At 37.5% G+C, this 12,843-nt stretch overlaps 1 protein-coding gene across 4 annotated transcripts in view; it reads left to right on the top strand.

Moving 5' to 3' along the window:
- Positions 1–12,843, top strand: part of LOC149704933 (uncharacterized) — an 81,171-nt gene that overhangs the window by 40,424 nt on the left and 27,904 nt on the right. For all 4 annotated transcript variants that reach the window (XM_089865068.1, XM_089865065.1, XM_089865067.1 and 1 more), the window contains exon 2: positions 2,957–3,084. In XM_089865068.1, the coding sequence (XP_089721194.1) occupies positions 3,021–3,084 (64 nt within the window). In that variant the 5' untranslated portion in view covers positions 2,957–3,020. The remainder of the gene's footprint in view (positions 1–2,956; positions 3,085–12,843) is intronic.

The following is a 12,843-nucleotide window of genomic DNA, read 5'->3' as shown; positions in this document are numbered from 1 at the left end:
ATGAATCTAATGAACTCTAAATAAGGCGTTCGACTGAGAGAATCTGACACACAATACCCCCAGTGCAAGGGGTTTCTTGAAGTTTCATTATTACCTTGTGATAGCTCAGGGTTATACTAAAATAAAAAAAAATCTAGGGTAATAGAGGCTGGTTTATAAAAAACCAAAATTAAATTGGTGTCTCGTAATTAACAGCTCACATCTTGGGAATAATTTAGGCCTAAATTTTGTTATTTCGGTAATTACCTAATCGTGGTGTCTACAAAGTGTGTCAAATATGGCCAAAATTGTCGAAGTTATGATTCAAATAATGTTTGAAAGGGGGATTGAAAAGGGGAAACTTGGTGTCACTCTAAGAGCAGACGAAACTTTATTTTTGTTTCAAAGATTTGAATAAACTTTAAATTGAATGGAAAAGTTAGAAAGATTTCATCCAATTGATATGCCAAAAACCCAATATAAGACTTTTTAACTTTTTCTTCCCGAGTTTTGAAACGTTTCAAGTAATCTCAGGGCAATTTAGCACCTCCCCCTCCAAGGCTTAATGACCATTTCCATTTTGGTTGAGAGAAATTGGAGCTAGAATGGGAGTATGCCATATAGTTTTAGAAGAAAATATCAAAAAATATCATCTCTAACTTTTCTTGACGTAGTTAAGGGATGAAGATTATTCACGCGTCCTCTTTTATAGTGGGCCTTAACGCTCTGGACCCCCAAAGCCCGCGCTAAATTCCCGCGTATTAAAGAATATAAAGATATCACGAAGTCCATCAGCTAAAGAGATTTGAAACTTTTGTCAGTGATTTTTTTTTACTTACTTGAATTTTGGCAGTGGACAGAACATATAAAACTCGATAAATTACCCAAATTTAAACCAATTTTAATGAAATTTAGGAAATTTGTTTATTACATCTTCAGTCAAATCTGTTTAAATTTTGGTTTAAATCCGACGCGATCTTGGGAAACGACAGACAAAAACCACAAAGTACGGAATACTTCACACTTCTTCATCTGACATACTTCTGATTATATCAAGCGGGGAATAGGGTTGCAGTTTAGTTGAAGTGTGAAATATGAATTTCACACACGGCTACCTATTTATTACTTTATCTTAAAGCAGGGGGCAGAACAACCCCTCCCCCCACAACCCACGGAAACTTGGGCTTCAAAATTATCCTCTTTCACATCTGAAGCGCGATACAACTTCCTTTTCCTCAAAAACGTTATTCGAACCAAAGAGAAAACTTTTAAGCTTATAAGATGCGAAATTTATTTATTTTTAGTGTTCCAAGGAAAAATGTCCCAGAAAACCTCTACGAAGCTAACCCGTCCATTAGGTTGGACTGTCTTAATACGTAACTTATATTAAAGTTAGTTAACTTATGAAAAGTTTAGTATTTTTATAAAATTTAATGGAACGAAGGGGTCCTTTTCCATTTGAAGATTCTCTTCTTAAGACTTAAGGAAAGTATTATTTTCAATTCAGAATTTCTAGCGGATGCCTCCGGGAATGGAAAGTTTTCAAAGCATAAATTTAAGTTCACTTATGAATAAGGAATACGCTGGAAGGTATCAAAGGCGATTCCTTTAAAGGGAATTTTATATACTTCTTTAGATTCAATTGAACATTATAACACGAATGAATTATAAAATAGGGGTAAGGGTACACGTTCGTGAAGGACATATAACAACGTAACATTGTTGCTCAAACTAAATAATAAATGAAAGGTAAATATATTGCGTAACTATGTCAAAGGGTATATTTTATTTCAATATAGAAAATGCAGCGCAATCATTTCATTTTACTCGAACGGGGTTATGCATAATTTGTTAATTTCAGTCTGTCGTTAGTTATTTTTATAAAATTAACAGAACCAGAGCCCAGAGGATTATCAAGTGAAATTTATTTCGAAATGTCAGGTCTAACTCACGCACTAAGAGACTGCTCAGTTTTTTTATAACATTTTGGTAACCAAAATTGTAATAAAAAAAAAGTTCAGATTTTGTCATCCAACCTTGAGTTTTGACAAGACAAATAGCTTACCCGATATATAGCTAAGGATAATTACGTCATAGAACCCTGGGTCTTGCTTCCCGCCATTTTCAGTTAGGGGCATCGCGTCCCACCTCCTATGGGGCCCCAAAAATATCTCCGAGACTCTCTGACACAACATTTTTTTGGGGCCAGGAGAAAAAAAAAACAACCAAAAGTTAAGTCATCATTTTCGTGATGTTGAAATTTTCAGGGTTTTCAAAAGGATACAAGCATAAGTTGATGAAGATAAGTCTTCAGCATTAAGGTCATGTTAGACCGTATTGGTATTTCGAGATTTCTCTCAATTGTGTCGAAGACTTATCATCGTAAACTTACGATGAAAGTAATAAAAAATAGAAAATTGAAAAAATGGTCCGCAACGAGAACTAGGTTGACCGTTATCACTTTATAATAGGGTTTTGGGAAAAGTGTATCTTTGGCCAATGGAAGGGTTGCTTAAAATAACATCCTGTCAAATATAATTAGTTGTTTTAACCCCGAAATTCCGAGCTAGATTAATTACCAAATTTGTTGGATGACTACAACGTGCCCTAGTTTCAACGATTATGTGACGTCAAACTAACTGCATGGTTCTGTAGAGGTATTATTGCAAGCACTGATTTTTAGTTTGAAGTAAGTTTCGCTTTCTGGGGAATTATTTTATAACTTCGTTATTTATGGTCCAAATTGGGTCTAATTTGTCTCATTTTGAAGCCTAAATTCCGCTATATCTTAGTAGCAATTATATATAGGTTTTAAAATATTTTATATAACTTGGTTAGTTCTGGTCCGAATTTGGACCAATTTGTCTTACTTTCAAGCTCTAATTCTCCTCAATTTCATGTAAAATTTTCTCAAAGTACTTAAAAGTAATCACAAATAACTAACTAATTATTTCAATATATTTATTTATTTTTGCAGATTTTACGATGAGAGACAGAGCGTTGTATCTGAAAGTGATAGCTTAACCACACATCCCCAAGAGATGAGAGAAAGCCATGATATTACTACAGCGATAGTCGCAATCATGACGTTACTAATTTCTAAAGGTAAGCCTAATCTACGGATTAACCATCTCATCAACCCAAAAAAAAACCAAATTTCTTATTTATGTTTTCTTCAATTTTGTGTTGTATTTGAAATAGAAAAAATACAACCATGCCTTCAAAAGGTAGAAAATTCGGTTTTTCAGTTTCTTTATAAAGCTTTGGATTCTTGGAAAGGAATCGAGGATTTCAATTTGTAGAAAAACTCCTGTAAAAAGGGTTTCGCTTTTCCCGCCCAATTTTCCTCGCGCCAGAATATAAATAAACTGAAAATGAAAAACCGAACAACCTCAATTCCAATTGAATAGACTATTTTATTTCAATATAAGCGCGTGCCAATACATCCGCCTTTGACAAGGGTTAAGCCTTAAAAACTCGTGTTTAAGAACTATACAACCGTAATTTACACTAGGTACAAGGCTATTTCTCGCGCATAAATCAAGGTAATTATATACCACGTACAACTAGAACTTCAACTTTGAAAAAAATATATATTCCATTTCCCCCTTAAGCCTTGGCTGCGATTTTTTTGCCGCTTCTATTCACTCACTAAAATTGAATAAAAAAAAACGCTGAAAAAGCCGACAGGAATATTCAGTGAAATAGAACCAATATAGCGATAGGTAATTTACTCTGGTTCCCAAAGTGATTACTTAAGCCTTGCCCAACTTTGATTCTAAAGCCCCGAAATCAATAGAGAGTTCTTCCCATTTTTTACACGTTTTTCTGACTTGAGAAGTTATTAGGGCCTTGGCTAGATGTTTTACAGTATTTTACAAGTCCATTCAAAATGAGGCAGACTGTAGAAAGGATTGGGATGAAGGTGGGGTAGAGGGATTCTTTTGTCGCGCAAAAAAACCGATTATGTTAAAAATATTGGCATACAATTTGCCAAAGAGCTTTAAAAAGGGGAGAGAGAGAGAGAGAGAGAGAGAGAGAGAGAGAGAGAGAGAGAGAGAGAGAGAGAGAGAGAGAGAGAGAGAGAGAGAGAGAGAGAGAGAGAGAGAGAGAGAGAGAGAGAGAGAGAGAGAGAGAGAGAGAGAGAGAGAGAGAGAGAGAGAGAGAGGCGTTCTTTATGGAGGCTCCCCATCATCCCTATCAAGGATGCCACAAACGTTTCGGATTCAAATTCCTTGACTTTTCCATGTTTTTACTGACCTTTTCAAGTCAGCAATTTATGTTATAAAGCATATTTATTATTTGGAATTTTCGTAAACGCAAGAAATTTTTATTGACTTTGTTAAAATTGAAAAAATTTCATGATTTTCTCCCTGATTTTTTGGGGAGGAGGATGTTCTACGACACGTTTCCCCGAGTTATGATTGGTGTGTTTTAAGGATGACCCCCTAATTAAATTTTCATTACCTTTCAGTTTCATAAGTAAATTTAAGGATAACTCGAAAGCGGTGGCCCTTATAGGTCAAAATTTCATAGAACATTTCATAGAACTCATAATATCTCATTGAGCCCACTGTACATCGGTCCTCCCATCCGTTTTATAACACCCTGTATAAATATTAATATCCGAGTAAAATACCAAGGGATAAGGAACCGCAGAGGAAAACAGGTTCTACCAAAAAGTAGTTCTTGAATACTTCCTCAACTTTAAACCTATTTGAAATCAAGCGAGCAAGTTCCTCAAATATCCCTTCGTTCCATCAAAAAATATATATTCCAACTTCAAACGAAACTTCAAGAAGGTTGATGGGGCATGGGAGAATGGCTCGGGTGGGCGATAGCCCCCACTTCGGTCATCGCAAGTTGGGCGAAAGACTTTAAAGAAGGAAAAAAATAACCAGAAAGCTTTCTTTTGGAAAGCATTCTGAGAGAGATCGGAATTCACTACAAGTACTGAGGTATATCCATACTTGATATGGACCAGCAGTAGAATCGTCCAAAATACAAAATACAACAAAACCTTGCGGTTTTTTTTTTAAATTTCCTTTCTCTTTTTTAGTTCCAGCACTATAATGGATGCTTTGTAAGGAACTAACTGTATTGAGACTTATGTGTGAATTATTCGTGTAGATAGACCGTACTTTCTGCTAATACAAGGGCCATTGGCCACAGCATTTCAATTTGAAAAATTCTTTAAGCCTTGGCTTGATTTGTGAAATTTCGCGCGTTTAAATAATACAACCACTAACGATCATAGCGACATCTAGTTAAGTTATTCACGAGGGAAACGCGCGCATGTGTAGTAAGCTTAACTTCTCACAAGCAAGGAACTGTGAGCAGAGATTAACGACCTATACGTTTCATCCTCCAAATCAATCACAGAATTGCATGCATGATTAGGAAGGAACTTAGTATTAGAATTAATTTACTTATGATTTAACTTAAAAAGAAAAATAGATCAATCGTGTTTTGACCAAATTGTTTAAGCTTTCATCTTGAGAGTGGGTGGATGGATGGATGGATAAGTTAAGGCCTACGATACGAAAACAGACATAGAAATGACCTCTAGAATCTAGATGCTTCAAAGGTGGCATAGTGTGTTTCCGAAACGTGTTCCATTACCTTGAAAAGATCCATTTGAATAATATAAAATTTGGTCCACGACTATTTTCTTCCTTCAGGCTTCATCCCTTATACCCCCTCCCCCTTTCACTCGTTTCCTTAACAGGGGTTGGCTCCCCTTAACTCTGCAAGCAGGGTTCTTTTATGGTGATGGTCTTAGGAACAGTCTCTTTTTAGCGAAACAAGTTTCTGAAAAGCGGTAGGGGAAGTCTAAGCTAGGAGGATGGAACTCGTTCCATCCTCCTAGGTCTAAGTACTTCTCTCCATTTGCGACGATGGTACACAGTGCCATCTATGTTCCGAAATAAATTTTCTTACGTAATTCGTTTAGTTAGGCTTTAAAAATACTTAAAAATTATTTGTAATAAATTAATAAAAAAAAAAACGTCGACAGGCCTTTTCTTCATTTGATGAAATCATAAATTGTTATGTAATGCGTTGATAGATGCCGCTACCAACATATTGTGACTAAGTACGAGCGCTAAGCTGAACTATGACCTCTATAAAAGAACCCTTAAGAGGAAGGAACCCAACTGAAAACCCACGAATCATGTTCTCCGAATTCAAGCGCATTTTCATATGAAAAATTCAAAAGGCGAAAGGTTTTTTTTTCCTTTCCATCTACCTTTCCTGTTTTCAAACGATCCTCATCTTTAAGGACATATATAGATGGTTGAGGGACTTTATTTACTACAAGAGCTAAGCCAGGATGCGTCAAATTTCTCTATTCCTATTCCAAGACTTAAATATCCCATCTGATACGTAGCATCTCCGTACCATTTAGATGATAAAAAGTTCCCCTCTCGTGTGGAAAGGTCGGTCGGTGGGTCCGGGTTCAAACCTCTTTGTATAAAAGAAAAATAGCAGAGGACTAAAAATAGTTTAAAAACATACAACCGCGAGGCATGAAAATATTTGGCCTTAGGCTAAATATAGCCTATGACGGGGCGTATATATTCTTTGTTTGAAAAACAATTGAGTTTTATAATACGAGTATACTAACAGAAAAGGGACTGATCTTCATGCAGAATATTTTTGTTATTTACTAGTGTCCATTTTGAAAGATGGAATCGGAGGGGTTGTGTTAATTTACACCCAAATGTTTATTTACAATAAAGCCCGTCTATGAGGTATGAATATGAACCAGTTACTAAACATAAATAACTGAAATCGGATGGAACATACAATCAATCTAAGAAAGATGTAGAGAGTATATTTTTGGATAAACGCCATTTAATAATTTCAAGATGTAATAACGGATTGGGAAAGGTATGTCCCATAAGTTTGTCACTGTTTACAAACTGGAGCTTGTCATTAAGTAACGTAGGTCATAGATTCTCGTAAAGCGACGCCTGGTGAGGCGCTGCTGTCAACGGCTTAGTACAAACTAAATAGGAAGATGAACTGCAAAACTAACCGAGTAGTCAATTATCGCTTGTCGTTCTCGAACTAGCTCGAGCTGTGAGTTTCTCAGTAGCATTACGAAGCATATTAAGTCTCATACTTATGGAACATATACAACTTAAGAGTAATTTGGCTGCTGGGCGTTGATTATCAATCAGGACTTTTACTTATAGGCCTATAGACATATCTGTACATTATATACACCTGTAGCAAACCAAGGGTGCAAACAAATATAGAACCCCGCCTACAACTATACGCGCATTTATATCCGCGTCGCGTATTGACGTACCGAGATTGCTTGATTTCTAGGCTGCTTTTCCGCGTCCGTTTCCAGGGGAAACGCGACAAAAAGCCGACCCATATACCTATGTTTAAAAACATAAAAGAGAAATATTCGCGTGTTCAGAAATAATTTTCTTTCTTGTGTCAACTACGCCAGATCCTTCTTGCCCTTCCACCTTTTCCCCCTACCTTACCCTTAATGACCCTAAAGCCGCGAGCAAGGCGTCCGCAAACACGACGACTAGGCAGCGTTCTGTAGCTTTAACTTCCTATATTTGGCTGCAATCTGGGTTGTTGGAAGTTAAGTGTAGCGGTAGCCGAGTCTCGTAATATTCAACGAGAAATAAGACTAAATTAACGCTCTTATACCGAATGGCCATAGACGAGATGTACTAATTTAGTGAAAAGACAAAATTCATGCACGAGTTTGTCGCGAATGAAGTCGTGTTTACATTAAAGGCCTATAGTTCGATTGAAATTGTTTAATCAATTGAGCTAGTGAACGAGAAATTAAAATGAAAAAATGCCTAATTAAATAGACCTTTAGGCTAGGCCTCTTTTGCTTTGAAACTTTCAATGGATAATTAATTATACGTGACATATTGAAAACAGTTTGACGATATAAAACTATATACAGTGTAGAAACATGGCGCAGTATCGTCTGCCAGGTTTGGGTACGTGGATCATCCAAAGTCTTTAGATTGTGCACATACCAGACTATATTTAACCTTGAAAAAGCTCTATTAACGGTATTTCGACTACTCATTTAGTTTCTCAACCAGCTCCAGTAAATCTTGCATAAATTATCCCTGCATAAGATTACTAAACATAGAGCGTTACTTAGTCTATCAGTCTGAAAAATCGCAACGCTACAAACCGTGCTAATGCGCATAGTAAGAAGGATCTGGACTGGTGGAGGGTTTCCACCCTGTACTTAAACCATGGATAGTTTTTGTTTGTTCTATAACTCCCTGAAAATAGGCTTTAAAATTTCTTTGAATTTACAAAGTAGAAACTGCAGCTAGGGTATACCCTCGAAGCTTCTTCCGTCCAATAATGCTTGGGTATTTCGCCTATATCCAAGGCTTAGCTACATGAAATGGGTTCACCGGTTCTAGATAAGGGGTTGTTTCTAGGGCAGGTGGGAGCCCCCGTAGGCTCACGGGATTTGAGCTCTAGAGTTGTAAAAGAGGCTTTTCTAGGTAACGCTAGATCCTTACCGAAGAATCCGCCGTAAGATTTAAACCCCCCTGATCGTAAATATTTTTGGGCGCAGGAAACCTAAGCCCTTCAATCTTTTCCAATACCAGGAGGGGTCCTGCATGGGTTACGGTACCAGAAATAGACCACTTCGAATGAAGCAAGGCGCGCGAGCGTAAATTGGCTTTTGGGTATACCTCACATCGTACTATAACCCCTACTGTGTTTAAGATGCGTTACATTAGGTAAGGTTTGAAATAGGTTTAGTTACGTTCAATTTGAGGTTTCCGTTTTCTAGACTTATAAATTGCCCTTAGGTAGGTCCATAATTAAGATTAAATTAAAAGCAATATTTAGCTTACCAATTAAAAATGTCCAATATAATTATCGAATACCCACGAGTTGCTATAACGAGGTCTATTCCACTATTATTCAAACCACCGCATTGGTGGCCTTAGCTCTTTTTTTTTCGAAAAATACTGAAATTAAAAAGATTTAATTGCGGGTTAATACACATTAAATATTACACGGAAATTTCATAATCTAATTTTATAATTAAAGGGCTTAGTTTATGTAATTACCAATTAATTATAGCAAAAATTAGCGCAGACGTGAATGCAGCTTCTTTTCACAGTATGAAAGCGAAGACTACAATGAGTCATTATTTAAGGGGGGGGCGACAAAACGGATAAAAACGGAAATGAAAAAACTCGACGGGGTCAAAGTCTGAAAAAACGGACTTAAAAATGCCAAATTTCGAAACAAAATATTAAATGGAAAATTTCGAATTACGCTGTTAAAAAAGACACTTGAATTATTTTAATAAATTTAGCAAATTATAATTATTATAGTATAATTATATATTTAATTATTACTCATTTAATTTTTTTTTCTTAAATATATTACTAAAATGGAACCGAGTGCTAGGTTTCCCCTGGCGTAAATTTTTTCCTAGACTTAAAGGACGAGTCTCATGTAAATTTTGTTCCAGTCTTAAAGGTCAAGTCTCACGTATATTTTTGTCTTAGCTTTAAAGCAAAATTAGACGCAAAAGTTTCGAGTTTTAAAGGACAAGAGGCATGTAAATTTAGGCTTAGCTTCAAAGAACATATGCCAAGATATTCATAGTAGTAAAAAAACCTAATCCCGAGCTCCCAGCGGCGATTTGGACCTAGCTAGATAAGTTATAGATACATATAAAAACCCCATTACATTTCGAAATGAGATTAGGGGAGGGTAGGGGAAGCCGGCAACCCCAAGTCGACCTTTCTTCGTGTAGCGTAATGTAACCACGACACTAATCTCCCCCAATGATTCCTTCAAATCAAAGAGTCAGGGGGGTTGACCCCGGACCTCTTCCGAGAGAGAATACAAGAACGAAACTATTGTTGTCCCTCATACACGCAAAGGCCTAAAAGGTACGGAGCACAAATCCCATTAAAAATGTCATCATCTTCCTGAATAATCCACTCACTCCACTCGGCTTACGTACCATCAGATCCAAATCACTAGAAGTAGGGAAAACGTGAAAGCAACCCCCTGAGAATCTTCATAGTACCACGATAATACTTAAGAGACGCCACCATGGTTCAAGCGTTGCTTCCGTAGTAAATGAACTTTTGTACGGGGACAAGAGAACAACCTGAACCCTCATTTGTGTTTATGGTGTCATAGTTAGGGTTAGATTAGGCTTAGGATTGGCTGAGGCTTGGGAAAGGTTCAATGGAGTGGGTCAGGTTGCTGTTTCTAGCCTTAGGTACAATTAAGTTTTCTTAGATGAGCTATTTTCAAAATCTTGAACGTTATGGCATACGATGATACAAGAAACCGCGAATTTGACACAAACTGAAATAGGACCTCATGTACCTAATAGAATACCCGCCCACTTCTCGAAATACCACACTTGTATAGTGGACAATTAGGACAAAAGGGATTTCTCTGGAAATGTTGTAAAGATCGAGTTACGACGTGACAAAGCGGTTTACTCCGCTTAAGGAACGTCTAATAGCGCTTAGGGGAGCGAGGGTATCCGGGTTCAATCCTCGTTCGTGTAATAGACGACTGACAATAGCTCAGCACGCGTCCATGGTCGTTGAAAGAGCGTCGGACTACGAGTCCTCAGTCCCCAATAGATCAAATCAGATCCACCCCCACACCAAGCCTGGACGGCTGGCAACCCAACCCGAGCTCAATTTCGATTGCTATAGTAGTAAAATGACAAAAAGGAAATCAAAGTCGGAGAAGCACACAGAGCGAAGGAGCGAAGGAGAGAGAGAGGACGCCGCGTGATGGGAACGGAATAGGGAGTGGTGCGTGGGCGACTGGGAAAGACTGATTTTCGCAGGTGATACTGTCAGTTTCCTATCAAAAGAGATGGTCCCTTTCTCTTTGCCCCCTCTTCATGGTACTAGGTCGTTGGCCCACCCTACTCCTTCTTGTTATAAGCTTAAGATTATCATCGTCTAAGTCTCTTTCAATCCATAGGATACCGCAAACTTAAAGTCTAGAGTCGTATTCGCAAAATACAGCCAGTTTAAAATGACGTTAAGTTTAAATTTCTTAAGAACTTACACGCGTTAAGCTTAATTATAAAGAAAAATTGAACAGCAAGTGAAACATGTTTTCTCGCGCCATTCAAACTGTAAAGTATATATTTCACTAAAACTGCCTGATGCTAAAAATCACGTTTTTCCGGTCAATTCCTTAAACTCTCTAATTTAAAGTCTAGCTCTTCATTAATTAATATAACACAGATAATTTGATCTATCGCGACGAATTATGTTCCTATTGTCCCGAAGTTTATCCAAAATCCGTAAAACTAAACAGCTTCATTGATAATTGGTCACTAAACAATTGAAGACTTACGATGATAAACCTATAGGGTCTGGTCCTTGTGAGGTCGCTATCCTCTAACGTCATACAGTATGGTATAACTTGCCAAGAATTCTCTCCCCCCCCCCTTAACGTCATAGGGTCGCATAATACATATAGCAGAAATTCTCTGTCCGATTCGACTAGAATATAAAGCGTACTCGCTCTCTCAAATTCGAAATTCCATTCGGCCGAACCCGACCTAGATGACGGGCGCGTAAAGGGAGAACCATCATCGGGACCTTTTGTGTACCATCTTGAGATTCGTATAGAAAGTCGTGTTCAAACCGTACAAGCCTGATCCGCCTTATACTAAAGCGTTACGTCCAAGAGATAAGATAGTAATAATGTGAACATGGCCATTAAAACCGAAGGAGGGTTGCAGAAGTCGGTAATGGCTACGCTTCCTTTCTCTACCAATCCTATCCATATCCTCTCTAAGTTAAAGGGACTGTAACACTGTTATTCCTGAAATATATCTGGCTGTTTGGTATATTGTATTTTTTTAATTTTTAGAATCAATTAAAGTCCTTTCGTTTATTTCACTTTTCAATAACTGACCTACGTCATATCCTGTTCTGGTACACCAGGGTCAGAGGCTAAAATTGGCAATGAATAAATCATGGATTAGATCACAAAGATTGGTAAGCCTATTCCAACCCAAAACCCAATCTTCAGTCCATAGCATATTGCTAAATTATTTCCTCTATTGGCTACCAGCTCTCCACCAACTACGACGTCATTACCATTATCTCGCTTGCTAGAATTCCAATTTCGTCAAAAATAATTAGTAACGACATTTACGGTCACAAAGTGTTAGATTCTTGGGTTCTACAACCCCTTTAAGAAGGGAACGGTTGAGATTCCGCGTTGAAAACAAGATAGATTCCTTGCGAGCTTTCATCTATCAAAACGGCCTCGCATTTTCTCTGTAATGACGGGATATATCTGCAAAAGCAAGCGGCTTCGTCGCGCGCTAAAGTTTCAAAAGCGAGAGTAAAAAAAAAGAGTTAAAAGTATACTCTCACTAATTTGAAACATATACTTAAGCCTTGGCTCGCAAAATTAATTTGAACGAACGAAAGACGCGTGTTAAACTTAGATTGCGTTAATCATTGCCTATAAAGTCTGCATTTCCATTTTTCCTTTTATATATTCCGCGTATCCGATTGAAGGAGAACAGGGAAAAGACCTAGGCTTAACCCATTTTGCCAAGGAAACCAAGGCCTAGCAATGCATGCCCATTTAAATCTACTTAAGACTATATCTAGACCAGTTAGTTGTATAGAACAATATACTATGTAGAGAGAGAGAATGTAGAGGTAGTGAGTCGAAAGATTTCGGAAATAGGGCCGAACCCCTAGATAGTTTTCGCTCTCACGACTTGACTAATGACACTAATTAGTTTGGTATAACCCCTACATTTCACCTCCCCCTTCTCTACTTAACTGCATGCGCTTCTACCTTTTTTAAGCCTTGGCTATA

This window comes from Phalangium opilio, unplaced genomic scaffold (genome assembly GCF_054372755.1).
Source record: "Phalangium opilio isolate 3A_F unplaced genomic scaffold, DU_Popi_V2 ptg000014l_1, whole genome shotgun sequence".
NCBI classification, from domain to species: Eukaryota; Metazoa; Arthropoda; class Arachnida; order Opiliones; family Phalangiidae; genus Phalangium; species Phalangium opilio.
This window is presented reverse-complemented; position numbering and strand designations above follow the sequence as displayed.